Below are 19,488 nucleotides of genomic sequence, written 5' to 3'. Positions count from 1 at the left end.
ACACACACTCCCGTCCACACACACACTCCCGTCCACACACACACACTTACACTCACATCCACAACATACAACCTCACACACACACTCCCGTCCACAACATACCTCACACACACACACTCCCATCCCGATACACACTCCTGTCCACACACACACTTACACTCACATCCACGAAATACAACCTCACACACCACAACATACAACCCCTCTCACACACTCCCATCCAGATACGGACTCACGTCCACAACATACAACCTCACACACGCACACACACTCCCATCCACACACACTCCCATCCACACACACACACATACACACACACTCCCATCCACACCCATGTTCGAGAACAGGTCACGTAAAGGTTTTAAAGTTTCACAAGCATTTTATTTATAACTATTATAATTATTCAAACAGTACACCTGACCAAATGTCCTCCTAAACAAATGTAACAGTGAAGGAAAGCTCTCAGAGCAGCAGATACGTTTTAAATTCATTTCATTAAAAACCAAAGAAAAGGGATCATTCAAATGTATAGTTCATATTTAAGGACACAGACTACATGTTCTCACCCATATACAGCTCCTACATCTTTAACGGAACAAAAACTCACAGTACATTAAATCCTGTTGCCCTTCTGTCATGAGTTTACACTGATCAGAATGTACACAGCTTACACGAGCTGATCTAATCATGTAGGCTTATAATGCATTTTTCTCTGTTAATGAGCGTTATAAACAGATACCGGGGTAAATTATGAGAATACGGCCACAAATTATGAGAGAACAGTTAATACTTCCTCATGCACTGCCACGCTAGTACAGTATCAGAAAAGGCACAACAGAGTGGCCTCTAGTGGCAAAAAAAATCTTGTGTGTGTATATATATACACATATATATACACATACATACACACACACACACACACACACACACACACACACACACACACACACTATGTATATATGTGTACGTATATTATATATATATATATATATATATATATATATATATATATATTGTTGTGTGTATATATTCAGTATACACACTCCATTCTGAAACTCTAACAGAAGGCATGGACAGAACCAGGAAATAATGTGTAACAGAATTGTACAGCGCTTGTGTCTCAACAAGCTGAGTATTTCATTGTGTCACTTCATAACTCTCTAAGTCCCAGACGTACATGACCTGGGGGTATCTACATGAACGTTACTGTGCTTTATGATGATTTAAACAGTTTTAAATGATACCAGGTCTCCCATATTAAATTCAGCATCACCGGCATCCCCCTAAATGAAAGTAGTGATTAGATTTGAAATTGTGAAGGGAGTGCTTATTGCTCGTGTTGGTCTAATGGGTAGTGCTCTTTGTACTGCTGTAAGTGCCTAACCATGCTATCTTTCTGTTTTTCCAGATCTGGAGTGACATCCTTATATACGTCAGTGAACATTAACTCCGGCTTCGGTTTGAGACGCCGCTCTGCTTTTTCTAAAGCCTCCATGACGAGTTTGCGTGACTGCTTCCTCCACGTGCGCTCCTCGTCCTCTCCCCACCAGCTGCGTGCGGTCATGTAGTGGCGGAGACGGGAGATGGGGTGGTCCTGCTTGTCCCAGTAGTTCACCTCGTCCACCGAGCGGTAAGCAGAGCTGTCGTCACTCGTGCTGTGGTGGCCGATCCTGAGCCCGGACAGAGAGAGCGGTTAGCGATGCTTCTCACACGCTAAGGCAGATTTACTTACACGATAAGGAATAAAAACTGTTACATGGCTGAGAGCTTTGGCAGCTTCATATCCGAGCCCTAGATATGGTTATAAACCTAAACTCTATTATTATTACGATGATGATGATGATGATGCTTGGTTAATTTCAGCTTGTGTTTCACCTGTAGGTCATGGCTTCGATGAGGAAAGGTTGGTTCTCAGCCACTGCTCTGCGTCTCGCTTCCTTTGTAGCGTTGTACACGGCAAACACGTCGTTACCGTCCACACGGATCGACAGCATGCCGTAGCCTGGGCCTCGAGCAGCTAATGTATAACAGAGTGGGAGAAGGAGAGAGCGAGAGAAAGAGAGGGAAATGAATTATACTAGATACAAAGATGTGAACCAAACAGAGGAAATATACAACAGATAACAGCTATGGTGTTGGCTGGTGTGTGATGGTGAAGCTCACCGATTCCGTCGCCCCTGTACTGCTCGTGTGTGGGGGTGGAGATGGCGTAGCCGTTGTTGCGACAGAAGAAAATGATTGGACACTCCAACGTGGCGGAGAAATTGAAGCCAGCGTGGGCGTCTCCTTCACTGGCAGCTCCCTCGCCGAAGTAACAGATCACCACACGATTACTGTTCTCTCTCTTTATAGCGTACGCCGCTCCCGCCGCTACGCAGACACACACGACCGCATGTTATATGCTTCTTTCAGTTTTATTGTGTATAACTGTATTTCAGTTTTAGTTACAAGGCAAATGAAAAGAGAGGAAAAGGTGGAAGGGAAGGAAGGAATGGCCATGGATGTTAGTGTTAGTGACTGTGAGTGTGCTGTATAGTCACTCTCTCACCCTGAGGAAGCTGAGTGGCCAGAGGAGACGAGATGGTCACAAAGTAGTGGTCTCGGCTGCCGTAGTGCACCGGCATCAACCTGCCCTTCCCCAAATCGTCCGCATTGCCGTAGCACTGTGCCATGAACAGGTCCAGAGGAAAGCCACGGTACATCAGCACTCCTGCCACATTCAGAGAGCAGGACACACAAGCAAACAAATATAAACTCAGTTACATTAGCATCAAGTCTTTTAGCTGAAGAAAATGATTCTATCTGGGGGACAGAAATTCTGAGCGAGTGAGCGAAACCGAGTGAAAGAGCAAGAGTGAGAGTGAGCGAGAGAGAGTAAGAGAGAGAGAGAGAGAGAGAAAGGGCGAGAGTGAGATTGGGCAAGCAACAGAGTGAGAGTGAGCAAGAGAGTGAGCGAGAGTGAGGTAGAGTGAGTGAGAAAGGGAGTGAGAGAGAGAGCGAGAGTGAGAGAGCGACAGAGTGAGAGTAAGTGAGAAACGAGTGGGTGTGAGAGAGAGAGAGAGACAGACAGAGTGAGTGAGAAACGAGTGAGTGTGTGTGTGTGTGAGAGAGAGAGAGAGAGAGAGAGAGAGAGCATGGCAGAGTGAGAGAGAGTGAGAAAGTAAGTGAATGAGAGAGAGAGAGAGCGAGAGAGAGAGAGAGAGAGAGAGAGAGTGAGTGAGTGAGCAACAGAGTGAGAGTGAGCAAGGTAGAGAGAGACAGAGCGAGCGAGAGAGTAACGTAGAGAGTGAGACAGCACGTATGTAAGAGAGAGAGAGAATTACAGAATGAAGCACAGCACAGAGTTCCCATATGATTATATACTCCAGAAAAGAAAAGCTGTTGTATATAAACAAGTTGTCTGTCACACTTTTCATCACCATTTAGTGTTCATTTAGTTTTTCAGCTTTTTGTGAGATTTGCCTTTTATGGTCGTTAAACATTGTTAGTGAAGTGAGTTTCGGCTTTTTCGAAAATTTTTTGGTGCTGGAGTTAAAATTGCGCACAAACGTCATAAACCAGGATGACAAAGGGACAAAATCTCACCTGCTTCTCGATACTGGCCAAACACCAGGTCGGTAGAGTCCAGAGCTGCAGCGCTTCCGATGTGAGTTCCTTCTTCACCGTAGTTGGTCATGTAGAAGGAGATCCGACCCTTAAATCCAGAAGGAAACAGAGCTCAGGTCAGCGGCGTTCTGCGCCCTAGTTCACCATCCAGAACATCAAGGAAGTCGGGGACGGAAATAACACCGGCTGCGGCACTTACCTGCCTCTGAGACTCGTACAGAATACGATCCATGGTGTTCAGGAGCGTCATCTTCTGGTAGAAGTTCAACACTGTGTCCTTCGAAAGCTACGACGCAACGGAGAAAGAAGCGGAATTGATATAGACCGTTAAAACGACCAGTACACAAGAGATAAAGCCCGACAAAACATCCTGAAATCATACGATAACAGACGAGGCAGAGGAAAAGGACGCCGTGCTACAGGTTCCACTTATCTCGTTTCCAGTGGCTTTGTTTTTTTTTCTTGCTCACTCAATCAAATGATAGCAAAAAATAATGCGCTAACTTTCTTTCCCTTTTTACACCTGGACCTACGTATCAATAAGCTCCTGCTGCGTGATTGTTGCCATGGTTACAGCTCGGCACACGTATTTTCAAATGCTGCGTGAAAGCATTTTCTAACTTTTCCTTCCCCCCCCGGTCCGTTTGAGAGCACTATAGCAAACAAAAATAGTAGGCAGAGTGGTGTGCAAAAATTTGTGCACCCCGGTCACCATTACATTTCATTTACAGTGGATGAAACCGTGAGCAGATGATTAACCAAAAGGCATCAAGTTAAAGATGAAACATTCTTTTCAAACCTTAGCAGCTGTGATATTAAAATGCTAAGGCTTTATTTCGGAGAGTGACGACGCGCTGTCACTGGAGACTCCTTCCCTAAGGGCTGCTTACATATCTCAATAAAAAAAACTTATTAATAATGCCATGTTTTATTCCATGAACTATTGTGTTGTCCTTAATTATTTCCGATGATTAATGATTTTTGGCATTAAACATCAGCAGATACTGTACAAGCTGTTACTGTGTTCTGAATTAAAGATACACAAATTTAACATGACTGGTGAATGCTTTATAAATGAATATCACAATGTCGCTATTTTGTCTTCACACATGTGTGTGTGTGTGTGTATGTGTGTAATTTGTCTGGGTGCACGTGAACAGTGTAGAACATTTCAGCTACTGACCTGTGGATCCTCAGACGGGTTGATGATCTGGCCCCGTCTGTCCATGACTCGGTACACTGGGATTCCTGAGATCACGTTGGGTTGGATGAACTCCAGGTGATCGATGAACTCCGCGGAGGCGCCGGGGAACTGAGGCTTCTCCAAGGACGAATCAAACGACTGCTGGCACTGAGCTCCCTAGTAGAGAAGATTAGCAGGTCGTGTGCATCAGAAATAAGAGGATTCATAACAATCTGTTCTAAAATTCAATTCAATTCAAGTTTCTTTCTATAGCGCTTTTTACAGTAGACATTGTCTCAAAGCAGCTTTACAGAACATAAACACAGAGCAGAAGGTAAACATAATTAATGATAAAGGAAATAACGAATAATAAAAGAAATAAGAATTAACAGAATAAAAATTCTAGATTATTATTAGTTGTATATAGTTCACAATGTGTCTGTATTTATTCCCCTATGAGCAAGTCTGAGGTGACTCAGGCAGCAGTGGCAAGGAAAAACTCCCTTAAATTGGTAAAGGAAGAAACCTTGAGAGGAACCGGACTCAAGGGGGAACCCATCCTCATATGGGTGACACTGGGGTGTGATTGTAATATACAGTCAGTTAAATGTTGTATTGGTGTAAGGATCATGGACTTCGGATCTCCTTAGTATCACAGAGTCTAACTGGAGATGTCTCAGGATTCTTAGAGTCGGCCTCGGCTCAGTGGACGTCCAAAGGCTTCGTCCCACAGAGGACGTTGGGAGCTGGTAAGGTGTCTGGAAGCCTCGGGGTAGGTACAAAGAGAGAAGCAGTCGAAAGGCATTAACATATCTGCTGTTCATAAAAATGTGCAGGTCTGATGTACTAGTGCATGATACTATAGGATGTATTATGTGTACGCCTGACTAAAGGAAAAAAAAAACCTCATTTCCACACATTCTAGACTTCATTAGACTGAAAACTCTCGGCATATACAACCTTTACAGCTTCTAAAGCATATACAAGATCAGTGTCACGGCTGCCTCTACCTATAACCTCAACCGGCATTAAGCAAACTCGGGCTAGAAAATATTCCTACAGCAGAGTTTTATTCATAGGTTCATTTATTATTGATAACATAATTGGATCTGACGGATCTCCCTGAAAAGACCTTACAGGCGCACTAAAGCTCCACTGAAGAACAACAGATGTGCAGAGTGAGGACTACTGAACACAGACCAGTTAACATTAACATAACCCAGATGCTGACACACTGAAGTACTCAACTATACAGGCAGTGATCGGTGCCGATCCCACCAGACCTTTTAGGTTGCGCCGTGTATACCACATGTATGATGCTGCTGAATTCCGTCTTCTGATTGGTCCGAACATCGGTGTTGATTAGATGGAGCGCCGGCTGTCACTTAAATCGCAGGTTTAAATATTAACCTGCTGATCCTTTTGTGTCACTTTGTCTATAAGAACAACTAAAGTGCACCATATAATTCAAGCTGAAATATAAACAGTTTTATTCACTGATGTGGTAAAGGTTTCTGTAACTTTTTTTTCCCTTTATGGAAGAAGTCTCCAGTGTTTGGGATGGTCAGTAAATTTCCCTAACATAATACATTTTAATACATGAATATATTTCTGTTTAAAAGGAACAAAACACTTCAGGATACTTTGATACTCGAGAGATGTTAAGTATAAAGTGTCACTGGTACGCATGGCAAGAGTATAAAGGTTCATGATTTATTTGTACTGCTGCTGTGCAACAGGACCCAACGCTCCTCGTGTAGCATGAGTGAGGAAGGGCCCTGATCATTTGTTACACTGAGCTTTTATAAACATGATTCAAACACAGAATCTGATAAAGGAAAAAAATCTACAATTGGCTAGATGGAAAACGCCTGACCATCTCCTGAACAGGATAATCTTACCCTTACCAGAGTCTACCTGGAGTTGTTTATGAGCCGACTCGTCTCCAGCTCATAATGTTTATACAAACAATCTCTAGTGATAACGATTTCTAGTCAAAACCAGCGTCTAGTCCTGCACACAGAAGGTCAGAACTTAAACAGCTTCTTAGTAAAAATTTCCATCACAATGTGCTGTTATGGGAAAATAATCGAATTCTGAGTGGGAACAGTGACTCCGCTCCATCACACACAGCATTAGCATACTGGCACATCAAAACTAAAACGGCGTACAAAACCCACAGACAATACACGTTTACATGCTCATGTTGCACATTGCATCTTACACTAGCTCGCTACCTGCTGCTTGATTTTGAATGCCTCCTGTTGCACATGCACAATATCGAGGGAAGCATTGTATAATCCACATACTCATTTATTTCTTGAGTGTATTGTTTGTACTGATGGCATAGTCCATACCTGCCCCCTGCTTCGTTGTTGTTTTAACTTTTAATGTCTGTATTTATGTTGCACCTTTGACATGTGAGACACGACATCTCGTTCCACTGCATGTCTCAACATGTAGCGGAATGACAATAAAGCTAACTTGAACTTGAACTATTGATGAGCGTTTGATTCCTTACAGTCGCTTACAGAACGCTGGATTAACTTGTGTGTATATGTTTTATACACCTTACATACATACATACAAATAGGGCAGTGGTGGTTCAAACGGTTAGGGCTTTGGGTTTGTTCGATCGGATCGGGGTTCGAGCCCCAGCACTGCAGAGCTGCTGCTGCTGTTGGGCCCTTGAGCGAGCCCCTTAACCCTTAATGCTCAAGGGGTGTTGTATCATAACTGACCTTGTGCTCTAACCCCAACTTCACTGTGCTGTAATGTATATTGTTAATAAAACCAGTCAGTCCTAAATAGTGTAAAGGTCTGACAACACACTCATACAGACCTTGAGTGACCTCACAGTGAGATTATTTAGTCTGTCTGTTTACACCAAAAACAACCCCGGGAGTGTTGCGCGAATGAAAGAAAGCCGATAGGTTCACGCCCCTTGAAATGAACCAATAAGCGCAGGCGACAGGTAATGAGCACCGGCAGGCACTTATTTCCAAGGGTTTCAGAACAGCGTAACCGATATTGCGTCATCGTGTAGGCGTGGCCTATTTGATCATCTAACCCTATCCCTAACCGTAGTTTTTGGTTGTTTATTTGTTTTCTAAAATAAATCTACCTGTATGACTGTTTTGTCCTTCGTAGTATGCTGTTTTTTTGTTTTTTTTTAAAGAGAGCGTTTTTCCAAGACCTCCGGAAACACGCCCACTTTACGTCATGGTAACGAACCCCCTAGAATTTAGTGAATGCCAATGAGCACCTTTATAACGAGCACCTTGGTAACGTAAAACGCGCATGCGCATTACAGCCGGCGTTCACTTTTGGTTGCTAACCTTGTTTACTTAAATCATTACGCAGTGCTACAAAATGCTAGCTGTATTTCAGCACGAAAGCCAGCCAGGTGTATACAATAACGTTCTTTTTTCACTTTCATAATTAAATACTGAGACTATAACACACACAGTGGAGAGACAGTAAAGAGCTATAAAACAGAGCACTTATTAAATGCCAAGCTGATACATGAGGCTTACATTAAGGCGAAAAGCTCTTTGCTGCAAGACTCGAGATGTTTTCAGAGCTGCTTGTTGTCGAATAGCACTCACACCAATTCCCCAAAGTCTCTGCATGTTTCTTACAGCCGCCATGTTTCCCTCTGAACGTCCTCAATTTCGTCCGGCTTGTCGAAGGTGGAGCGAAAGTGCGCCCTCTATAGGACAGGATGAACTGAGAGCCAGATTTATACAGATTTCAGGTTTGTTGGCCAAGTGTGAAGTTCAAGAAGCTTCAAGAAGCTTCAAGAATCAAGTCAAGAAGCTTTAATTGTCATTTCAACCATATATAGCTGTTGCAGTACACAGTGAAATGAGACAACGTTTCTCAAGGACCATGGTGCTACATTTACTGGCTTATACAGAGCGACTTACATTTTATTTCAATTTATAAGTGTTAAGGTGGCCCAGCAGTGGCAGCTTGGTGGACCTGGGATTCAAACTCATGACCCGCCGATCAGTAGTCCAACGTCTTAACCACTAGGAGACCACATCCTACATCCTACATAAAACAAAGACAGAGCTAAGGACTTAGTAAGTAGTCCTAGATACTGTACATAAAGTGCATCTGTGCAACCTGGTGCAAACAGTGCAGGACAAGACAAACAAGACAGTGCAGGACAAAAGACAGTGCAAACAAACAATACAAGACATTACACAAACGACAATGAACAAAACAAAAATAAACAAAAGACAAAATTCATCCATTCATTCATTTTCTACCACTTATCCAAACTACTTCAATTCAATTCAAATTTATTTGTATAGCGCTTTTTACAATTGACATTGTCTCAAAGCAGCTTTACAGAACATAAACATAGAACAAAAGGTTATTATAAAGAATAATATAAAGATTAATAGAATACAAAATTCAAGATTAATATTAGATATATTTACATGTGTTTGTATTTATCCCCAATGATTAAGTCTGAAGTGACTCAGGTGTCTTTGGTGAGGAAAAACTCCCTTGAATGGACTTTCAAAAGTACAGACATAAATAACACTATACTATACATTTAGCTTGGACTATACAAGACAAGACAAGACAATACAGACAATGTGAGACAATATAGACAGTATGAGTATTAAATATGAATACAGAATATATGACTGATCAGTTATGTACATAAAGTCTGAGAGGGCATGGTAGTGCAAATAACAGTATAATCAGGGTGTCTGGCAGTTTGGAGGGTCAGTAGTGATTTTTCCTGCCCTGTTTCTGGTTCTTGTATTGTACAAGTCCTGGGGAGTGCGCAGGGGAGCACCTATTTTTAGTAATAATTTCCCTATTTTTAGCAATAATTTTTTTCTGCTGTTTTTACTGTGCGTTGCAGTCTGTTCCTGTCCTGTTTTGTTGCTGCTCCAAACCGGATGGTGATGGATGTGCACAGGACAGATTCAAGGTGTCAAGGTGTTGCAGAATGTAGTCCAGCCCAATGTTGACTGCATCATCCACCGATCTGTTTGCTCGGTAGGCAAACTGTAGGGGATCCAGCAGCTGTTCTGTTACAGTCTTTAGGTGGGCCAATACCAGCTGCTCAAAGGTCTTCATGATGACAGATGTCAGAGCGACAGTCCTGTAGTCATTCAGTGCAGTGATGGAGGGTTTCTTAGGGACCAGGATGATTGTGGAGAGTTTCAAGCAAGAGGGGACCTCACATAGCAGTGTTCTGCTGTGACCTGTTGAAGATATGGGTGAAGACAGAAGACAGTTGGTCAGCACATGCTTTGAGACAGGAAAGGGGAGACACAGTCTGCACACACTGATGCAGTCAGTGTTCTTAAACCTGCAGCTTCTTTTGGCTATTTTGTTCTCTTTTGTCAGTAGGTTCCTGGCCTCCTTATACAGGGCTTTGTCCTCCCCTCTGGAGGCATCTTCCTTGGCATGTCGAGGTTGTTCAGTTTGGCTGTTGACTAACTGACTATAACTGATTATATAGTATATAGCATATAGTATATAGCATTTAGTATATGCTATATACCAGTGTTGTATAAAGTAGTAGAAAGCAATACTTGAGTAAAAGTACAAGTATCCTACTAGAAAAAGACTTTGGTAGAAGTGAAAGTCACCTTTTAGAATATTACTCAAGTAAAAGTCTTAAAGTATCTGATATATACTGTACTTAAGTATCGAAAGTAATTTTCTTAACGTTATAGATAAACGCCCCCAGCTCCGACTGCGCGTGCACGCTGCCAGTGCCTGAGCTTCTCCGTACAGCGTGCGGAGCGTAATACAATCTAGGAGCAGTGATTCGCCAAATCTCCCTTATTACAGTCGCACACATTTCTTATGATTTTATTTTGTAGTAACGAGTAACGAAGATAATTTGTGGAAATATAACGGAGTAAAAGTATACATTTTATCTAGGAAATGTAGTGGAGTAAAAGTGAAAGTTGACATAAATTTAAATAGCGAAGTAAAGTACAGATACGTGAAATTTCTACTTAAGTACAGTAACGAAGTATTTTTACTCCGTTACATGACAACACTGCTATATACTATATGCTATATACTACTACTACTAATAATAACAACAACAATAATAATAATAATAATAATAATAATAATAATAATAATAATAATAATAATAAAAATTAACTATTTTTGTAAACATTACAGAGTAATTGCTTAAATATTTTATATAGTAATTTAAAATATTGTTTAAAGTGTTTAAATATGAAATACTGCCATTATATAAATATGTATACAGTGTTTGAGATTCTACTCCGAGTTTAACGTCATAGTCGTCATCAATGAGCGCCCCAAACGATGACGATTGAGATGTGCGACAAACACTTGCTGTAAAGCAGAGCGCCACGATGGAGCTGGACATCTGTAGTCCAGTTTTAAGGGAGTTTGGCAGCGAACAGAGTTTATTATCCAAACCTGACGGTTCAGCCACGTTTATGCAAGGTGTATATTTTTCTTGTTTTATTAAATAACACACGTGTCTAATCTGAGTAACAGTTTATTACTACAGAGTTATTAAGCTGTTATTAAATTGCCATGTAGGATTAACGTCTCTGTTTTTCCTCCTGTGCTGACAGGAGACACCAGTGTGTTAGTAGGTGTGTATGGACCTGCTGAGGTTAAAGTCAACAAGGAGATCTATGATCGAGCAACTCTGGAGGTTCTGATCCAGCCCAAAGCCGGCATGCCGAGTACGTGTGTGTGTGTGTGTGTGTGTGTGTGTGTGTGTGTGTGTGTGTGTGTGTGTGTGTGTGTGTGTGTGTGTTTGTTTGTGTGTATATATTTGTGTATCTGTGTGTTTGTGTGTATATATTTGTGTATCTGTGTGTGTGTTTGTGTGTATATTTGTGTATCTGTGTGTATTTTGGTGTGTGTCTATTTGTGTTTGTGTGTATATTTGTGTATCTGTATATCTGTATATGTGTTTTTTGGTGTGTGTATATCTGTGTGTGTGTGTGTGTGTACGTTCGTAACGTATCTGATTCAGTGCCTTCACATAGATTTTTTATTTTATTTATTTATTTATTTATTTATTTATTTATTTATTTGAATTAGGACAGTGCACATTAATAAACAAATCAGCAATAAGCATCAGTGTAAATATGCCTTCACATAGATCCAAGTAAATTCAACATAATTATGAAAAAACGAGTGATAAAACCCAATATCATTATTTAGATTATAATCCGTATAAGAAAAAGCAGCCAAAAAGGTGGAAAAAAAAATCAAGAATGCAAAGATCACACAAAAAATTTGGCAATTTATAACGAAAGGTAATATGTAACAAAGTTATGAATACAGTTATTATACACAGATATGCTTACTCATAGGTAACTGCAGCAATAAAAATATATTTCTTACAGTTACTGATATTTTGTCACAAGCTACAGACAAGTGAGGGATTTTTTTTTAGCTAAGGATTTTTTAAAATACTTTATTTCAAGCAGCCATCTTAAAAGTAGAATTCTCCACAGCGCATAATTTGTTGTCACTCCACACATCCGGCACATGAGAAGCATGACCAAAAGTGTGTGTACTCATTATATTTAAAGGAATTGATTACTTTAAGCTACTTCATGTGAAGTGATTGTGATTCCAGCTTCTCACCTCATGGTGGCAATCACATACAGGCTACATTCTGTCGAGCATCTCTTCAGTAAATGTTCTCATTACCTGCGTCCTCAGGTGTCCGGGAGCGCACGAGAGAGAAGTGTGTGCGGGGGACGTGTGAAGCTGCTCTGCTGTCCACGCTTCATCCTCGTTCTTCCCTGACGCTTGTCCTGCAGGTGGTGCACGATGATGGATCGGTATCCTTCCCATCTTATCTTCATCCCTGAGCTTTTTAACCTGATGTGTTTGTGGTTTATAAGGATTCACATGGAGCGGTATGCATTGTTCTTAATCAGTATTAATGATTGGGGGGTGTAGCAGGGGGTGCTATATACACTCAATGTCCACTGAAGGTCTTATTACACATTCATGCAAAGATCCAGTCAGCTGTGCAGTGCAGAAACAGGGCAAGAGTTTTATCTATTGGTCACCAAGTGGACAACATATCATAGCTTGCGGTGTATTGGCTAATCAACAAAGAAGCACGTCAGGCTCTGAGTTTATTGCTATTTTTTGGCTCCTAGTAGACCATCACAAAGATGGTCACAAAGTAAGTAAGTAAGTCCTTATCTGGTGCTCAGTTGTTAGCTTGCTGTCTGAACGGTGCCTGCATGGCGCTGATGGACGCCGGGCTACCCATGAGCCGCCTGTTCTGCGGAGTCACGTGTGCCATCGATGCCGAGGGACAAATCATCACAGACCCCACGGCTCAGCAGGAAAAGGTGCAAGACTTTTTTCTTTGCTCTTGTTTCAGGTCAACAAGTCCATTCACCTTTTCCTCACCGTTTCAGCGTCACACCGAACGATCTGCCGTTACGCTCATCTATCTTTATCTATTTTAGGAAAGTCGAGCCCTGTTGACTTTTGCCATCGATAGCAAAGAGCACAATGTCATGATGTCATCAACCAAAGGTTCTTTCTCAATGAACGAGGTAAGTGAATATGCATTTTGGTCATTCAGTGCTTCGTTTGTGTAGAACACTGCCAACATGTCCGCAAATTTTGCATATTATTTAAGCCTATTTTTTACGTTTTATTGTAGAACGCTTGTACGACAAATACACCAAAAGAGCAGCGTTTCTCTAATTAAATGAAAGATGAGAGAGACATTTGGCACACGTATCTGGATTGACTGCTCGCATCAGTGTTTTTTGTACATTTTACAATGTTACCCTGGAAGCCCCGCCCCCTATACAGACTCGCATTAGTAATGAGTCCACCTTAATCTTTGGTTCCTGTATTAGTAAAAGAAGAATATTTTGAGTTTAGCATCTTGGTTGGGATTTGCTTCTGGATGTAGGTGTATTTCTTCCATCTCCGAATCAGGAAGTGAGTGTAATGATGAGTTGAACTGTTTGACTGACTTGATTGACAGCCAGAAGTGTTTGTCCCTCACAGAATCTAAACAAACTGCTAACGAGTTACATATTGCTACAGTAGACCTAATGCTATGAGACCGACTCTGGGGGCAGGACATGTTTACTTCTAGAGTGCGTTTAATTGGACGATCACGACTCAGGATGGTTGTTTAAATGATTAAATTCAGGAGTTTCACTAATTGTTGCTTACTTTTAGAAATTATTTACTTCAGTAAAAAGTCAGAATTATTCTTACAGTAAGTTGAGTTACTGAGTTAACCACTCCTGTGTAGTTCACTGTTTTCACTGTAGGAGTTCATTGTTTAAATCTTTTCTTTTCCGCACAGATGCAGCAGTGTATAGCGGTGAGCCAGAAGGCGTCTGAGCGGATCTTCCAGTTTTATAGGGATTCCGTGAAGCGACGATACTCCAAAATATTATGAAATATTATAATATTGTTCTTTCTCATTTATTTTTCTGACTTTTTTTATATTAAATCAGTTCAACATGCTTGCTGTTTAATTTGCTTGAAGAAAGTTCCAGTAAGAAAGCTTTACAAAGTTCAGAATGGTAACAATAACAACTAGAATGTACATTTCCTGAGGAAAATGTGAATGGTGCTTGCACGTGGCAAGTCTCAGCACTCGGTTTCTAGGGTGAAATTTTAAGAATTTCCCATTCTAGTCTATGGGACATTTTTGGCCGCTTTTCCGTCTGCTGTGCAAACATTGTTGGTTGGATTGCTTATAAAAGTCATAGCACACCTCTACTCAATGAGCTGGTCGATTTGACACCTCATTCATGGGTCTAGGACAAAAGCTGCGGGACAAGTTACGTGCCGAAGTTTTGCCCGGAAGAAGAATATCTCAGTATGTAAGATAAGCATGTTGCTTTGCAAGCACCATTAATAAGTCACAAAACTCAGCTCTTCCCTCCATGTCAACAGTCACTGTTTATCTCTAACTACAAATCCTCAGGCATTATTTTTTACATAAACTATTGAGCCAGAATTCAGCAAACTGATGAAATGTCTTGACATGGTTGTGTTCATTTCCACAAATAATTAAGATGGATGGATGGATCTATAGATAGATAAAGAGGGAAAATATAAAAAGAGATGGATAGATAGAGACTGATGTGTGTATATATAAAGAGAAAATGATACATCAAGGGGTGGGTGGATGGATGGATGGATAAAAATAGATAGATCTATTGATTGATAGATACAGTAGATAGATAGAAAGAAAGAAGAGAATTTATCCCTGCATCACCTTGCATCAACTTTTTCCTGGCACTTGACCATCATCATGTAGCCGAGTGTGTTCTCTGTGAACACAGCAGTGTGTGTGTGTGTGTTATCACTCGTCTCCAGACTAAGGCTGGTCTGGTAGCTGTAGATGTAACCGTCTGCTCCACACTGTGATCTGGCCCACTTCATCAGCGCTCGGCGGGAACACGGCTCTGAACGGATCTGCCAGGACAGGTTTGCTTGGCCGCTGCTTTATGCTCTGAATCTCTCACAACAGTCGACGTTTTGCCCTTTGAGTCAGCAGAAGATGCTGATGGAGGAGGAATTATTCCTACTTAGGTTTGCTTCATTTGAAAGTTGGCTTTAAATAGTAAATGAGCGTCTAACATTTAGCATTTTTCTGCATTTCTTGCATATTTTATTTTCTTTCACATATTCATTTCCACATTTGTAGTGTTAGAAATGGAAATAATTGGGATTACACACTCACTGAGCACTTTATTAGGAACTCTAAACCAGTACTGGGTAAGTCCTTGCTTTGATTCCACAAGATGTTGGAAACGTCCCCTTACGATTCTGGTCCATGTTGACATCATAACATCATGTAATTCCTGCAGATTTTTATAATGTGAATTTCCCATTCTATCACACACAACACTAGATCTTTTACTGGCTTCAGATCTGGTCACTGGAAAGGTCAGTGAAGAACAATATCCTCGTTGTCATGTTCATGAATCCATTTTGAGACGTCTTTTGCTCTGTGATGTGCAACAACTATACTGAAATAGGCTTTCGCATTCCAGTGATGATTGATTGGTATTAACAGCCCCAAATTGTGGCAAAAAAAAAAAACATCCCCCCCAAACTGTTACACCACCTCCATCACCACCAGCAGCCTGAAATGTTGACACAAAGCAGATTGGGTTCATCGAGTCATGCTGCTGGCACCAAATTCTGACCCTACCGTCTGTGTGTCTCATCGGAAATTAAAACCGGACCACGCTAGGTTTTTGTCCAATTTTGGTGAATCTATACCCACTGCAGCCTCAGCTTTCTGTTCTCGGCTGACAGAAGTTTAACCTGAGATGGTCTTCTTACGTTGTAGCTCATCCGACTCAAGGTTTGACATGTTGGGCATTCTGAGATGCTTTTCAGTTCACCACCAATATACAGAGTGGTTATCTGAGTTAATATAGCCTTCTTCCACAACCAAACAGTTTGGCCTTTCAGTTTGTTCATTTCTGCTGCTAACTAAACACTGTTAGGTGTGAAAGCCGCAGGAGATCAACACTTACAGAAATACTCAATGCAGGCTGTCTGGTACCAACAATCAGGGGTTTCTGTTAATGTCAGAAATTTCAAAACACATGCAAAACTATATCTTTTGATATTATTCTGGCTTTTTATTGTGGAAATTTTACCATTATTATTTTTGACTGATAACTCGTATCTCATTTCAACCTGCCAGTTTTTAACTTTGATTAGCAGTAAATCTTTTAATTGGGTTATAAAAGTAGGACTCTACATGTACTGTAGGTGTACTGCCTTTCTATATATTAGTGAAATGTCTCTGAGGGTTTGTATACTGTGTATTTCCTGAAGGTTCCCGAGAATTACAGCTCCACAGTTATGCTGTAAATAATAAGCCCTGGCTTCATGGTAATTATATAACCAAACACATGTGGATGAATCACTGTTTGTGCAAGCTGTAGAGAATTGTAGAACACAAAAACATGACAAGCAAACAACAGAACAACATCACAATAGAGTGCGCTGCATAAAACTATAATGAACAATATGTTTGCACTCAGTGCTTCTTTTATTAGTGGCTTCACTTGAACCCACTCATGTTTGGCTCACTTCATTTAAGCAGGGCTATTTTCTGGAAGCTGACAGAGCTTACTGAGGCAAAAGCAAATGCCCACACACGGTGAGGCTTTTTTAGGGGTACGTTTTATATATATATATATATATATATATATATATATATATATATATATATATATATATATATATATATATATATATGGTGTCAGTGCAAAATCCCCATGCAGATAGAGTTGTTGTAGTCGTCTTAAGGATGGAAGGACAAACTTGGTGTAAAGTCTCAGAGCAAAAACTTTCACACACACCTTAATTTCAGAATCTCACTGCATGCCTATAATCAAACAGATGGAGATCCACCTGTGCAGGAAAAATACACCGTAACGCTGTGGAGATCAGACGACAAGCAAACACTGATGGTGAAGTGAAGAGAAAGTTCAGGTTTGTATATAAACTGAGGCAGTACTCGCTCGCTTGTTAGGATTACACCAGGTCAAACTGCCCAGAGCTTTCATCACCCACATCCTTAACCCTGTCACCTATGTGAGGTCACACTTCGGAAAACGGTCCCGTGGAGAAGAGTCGACGTTAATGGCGTACTGAAAGTGACAAAGGTCACATTTGTGTGGCGGTCTAGGAAAACCCTTCGGATGTCAGTGAGGCTGAAATGAAAAACGACAGGGTTCTCCTGCCGATAACATACATCGTCTATACAGTACATATATTTCACCAAAACAACATGGAAATGTTTTTAATTAGGCTACTTCCTTACCTTCTGCCTGCAAAAATCATTTTAGATAAGAATGCAGTTATTCTGTCATACACAAAACAGACATAAGCCAAAATCAGTTCAGTTTGATTCAGACAGCTGATATAACGGGATATCATCATCAAAACCGAGAAGAGTGCTTATACACTCGGGTGAGCCAATTAAAATGTTTAAAGAACAATTCATTTAGTTAACAGGGCTGACTGAATTAATCAGCAATTATATCCTCACCGACGGCGAACGGAAATCAGTCGAGTGAGGAGACGACGAGGCTGCGTGCAAGTGAGAATTCACATAGCTTTTTTTGCTATTACAAACATAGAATCTGTTAAAATGATGTTGTTTTTTTATGTTTTGTTAGAAACAAATCTTTAAATGCATTTTTATGCATTTTAATTTTGGAGTAATAATAATAATAATAATAATAGTAATAATAATAATTAAAAAAAAAAGCTACAATCTTACTTCTGTTCAAGATGCACAAAAAGGAAGTATACAGCAAGAACGTTATACATGTGAAGGGTTTTCCCAGGTGCCACATAATTCATGCTTTCCAACCCTGTCAGCAACTGATACAATTACTGCATTTAGTTTGCCTACATCTGCTCCGTTTGTTGTCCTTTTATGGGAACGTTTTTTTGGCACACACTGAATCCTTAACAAAGGACATGGTGATACCGTGGGTGGCATTGCTACCTCACAGCACCACTGAGCTCGGCTCTATTGCCTGTGTGGAGAGTTCCATGGTCTCCTTGTTTCTGTGTCATGATTCCTTCAGGTACTCCGGTTTGCTCCCACTTCCCAAAACCGTTCTGCTAGAGATTGTGTGTGTCCTATTCACGGTGTATTTTGGCCTATTGACTGGTGTCCCTGGGATACGCTCTGGATCCACCGCAACCCTGATCAGGCTAAAGCGCTTAATTAATAATGAATGGCTAAACGAATTTGGGTCAGGAATTTGGGTCACATTGTCACAAATGCGTGTGTTTATGAATAGCCGTGTCCTATAATTTGTATCCAGATGTTACTAGTAACTAAAACCATGCCAGTGTTTTACAGGAGCAGGAAGAACACGACCTGCTGAAAGTCCTATTCTTTTAGAACTTGTCAAATCCTTCAAACAAACCCTCGGGTCTCAGAAACTTTTTAAGACGAGCCAGCTCTCCTATCTATGCAAGCTGGTTTGGCTCCATGGCATTGTGCCGCCGCTGCACAGCTGTAAGGGTTCCAACAAAACAGAGACGTGTTTCTTCTGTTAGATTTGTCTTGTGATCCATTTCCCATCTGTCGCATTAGCATCCATCCTTCGACAAGTCCAGAAGGTTTGGATCCAGGAAGGTTTGTTTCAAATAAAAGCCCAGCGTTAATACATGGTACAGATCTGTGTGTGTGTGTATGTGCAGAAATTCATTGAGACTTCAGGAGTTGGGGACAGTACTGTGAAAGGGGAGGGGTTTTACACTGAACACACTTTAGGGCGGCTTCCCGGAGAGGTAGGAGATGAGAGCAGCGACGGCGCAGATGTAGGTGATGATGCCGAAGATGATGGAGATGATGGAGAGCCACAGAGTGTGACGAGACGCCTTGCTCGCTGCCTGAAAGTCGCCCTGCGCCCACGCTTTGTTCGTCTGTCCATATGGAAAAGTCAAAATCAGAGTGTTAGATATCTCACCACCATCATGATGCATTCATCAAAAAAAAAAATAAATAAAAGTAAATGTGTGTGTGTGTGTGTGTGTGTGTATATATATATATATTTATTTTGTTTAATGCTAGTTAATGTCAAGTCAGACGTGAAGATATAATTTTTTTTGTGTTATTTTGTATGTATATATGGAAATGTCATTCAGAAACAAATCTCGGA

At 40.9% G+C, this 19,488-nt stretch overlaps 3 protein-coding genes and 1 long non-coding RNA gene across 5 annotated transcripts in view; 2 read left to right on the top strand and 2 right to left on the bottom strand.

Annotated features, from left to right (window-relative positions):
- Positions 1-359: 359 nt before the first annotated feature.
- On the bottom strand, positions 360-8,483 carry bckdha (branched chain keto acid dehydrogenase E1 subunit alpha). Its single transcript, XM_027135351.2, has 8 exons — positions 8,326-8,483; positions 4,790-4,966; positions 3,806-3,892; positions 3,586-3,694; positions 2,549-2,710; positions 2,164-2,370; positions 1,876-2,017; positions 360-1,670 (listed from the first exon to the last, which is right to left on the bottom strand). The coding sequence occupies exons 1-8, from the start codon at positions 8,437-8,439 to the stop codon at positions 1,328-1,330; spliced, it is 1,341 nt and encodes a 446-aa protein (XP_026991152.1). The 5' UTR covers positions 8,440-8,483; the 3' UTR covers positions 360-1,327.
- Positions 8,409-10,445, top strand: LOC125146222. The gene is made up of 3 exons (XR_007144726.1): positions 8,409-8,546; positions 8,739-8,877; positions 9,678-10,445. It is a non-coding gene; the product is annotated as an uncharacterized LOC125146222 (long non-coding RNA).
- A 631-nt stretch (positions 10,446-11,076) lies between these two features.
- Positions 11,077-14,292, top strand: exosc5 (exosome component 5). The gene is made up of 6 exons (XM_027175878.2): positions 11,077-11,257; positions 11,392-11,505; positions 12,500-12,621; positions 13,006-13,146; positions 13,267-13,356; positions 14,130-14,292. The coding sequence occupies exons 1-6, from the start codon at positions 11,164-11,166 to the stop codon at positions 14,223-14,225; spliced, it is 657 nt and encodes a 218-aa protein (XP_027031679.1). The 5' UTR covers positions 11,077-11,163; the 3' UTR covers positions 14,226-14,292.
- Positions 14,293-15,847: 1,555 nt separating this feature from the next.
- tmem91 (transmembrane protein 91) overlaps positions 15,848-19,488 on the bottom strand; it is a 33,783-nt gene continuing 30,142 nt past the window's right edge. For both annotated transcript variants that reach the window (XM_027173887.2, XM_047822779.1), the window contains exon 4: positions 15,848-19,252. In XM_027173887.2, coding sequence (XP_027029688.1) covers positions 19,097-19,252 — 156 coding nt within the window. In that variant the 3' untranslated portion in view covers positions 15,848-19,096. The remainder of the gene's footprint in view (positions 19,253-19,488) is intronic.

Source organism: Tachysurus fulvidraco, chromosome 13, assembly GCF_022655615.1.
Source record: "Tachysurus fulvidraco isolate hzauxx_2018 chromosome 13, HZAU_PFXX_2.0, whole genome shotgun sequence".
NCBI lineage: Eukaryota > Metazoa > Chordata > Actinopteri > Siluriformes > Bagridae > Tachysurus > Tachysurus fulvidraco.
The sequence above is the reverse complement of the archived record's forward strand: the minus strand, read 5'-3'. Positions and strand labels throughout refer to the sequence as shown.

Coding starts and splice junctions, on each gene's coding strand:
- bckdha (XM_027135351.2), bottom strand. CDS start 8,439: ATGGCGGCTGTAAGAAACATGCAGAGACTTTGGGGAATTGGTGTGAGT. Junction 2,711..3,585: donor TGGCCAGTATCGAGAAGCAG/GTGAGATTTTGT, acceptor TGAATGTGGCAG/GAGTGCTGATGTACCGTGGC. Junction 2,371..2,548: donor GGCCACTCAGCTTCCTCAGG/GTGAGAGAGTGA, acceptor GTGTCTGCGTAG/CGGCGGGAGCGGCGTACGCT.
- exosc5 (XM_027175878.2), top strand. CDS start 11,164: ATGGAGCTGGACATCTGTAGTCCAGTTTTAAGGGAGTTTGGCAGCGAA. Junction 11,258..11,391: donor TTCAGCCACGTTTATGCAAG/GTGTATATTTTT, acceptor CTGTGCTGACAG/GAGACACCAGTGTGTTAGTA. Junction 13,357..14,129: donor GTTCTTTCTCAATGAACGAG/GTAAGTGAATAT, acceptor TTTTCCGCACAG/ATGCAGCAGTGTATAGCGGT.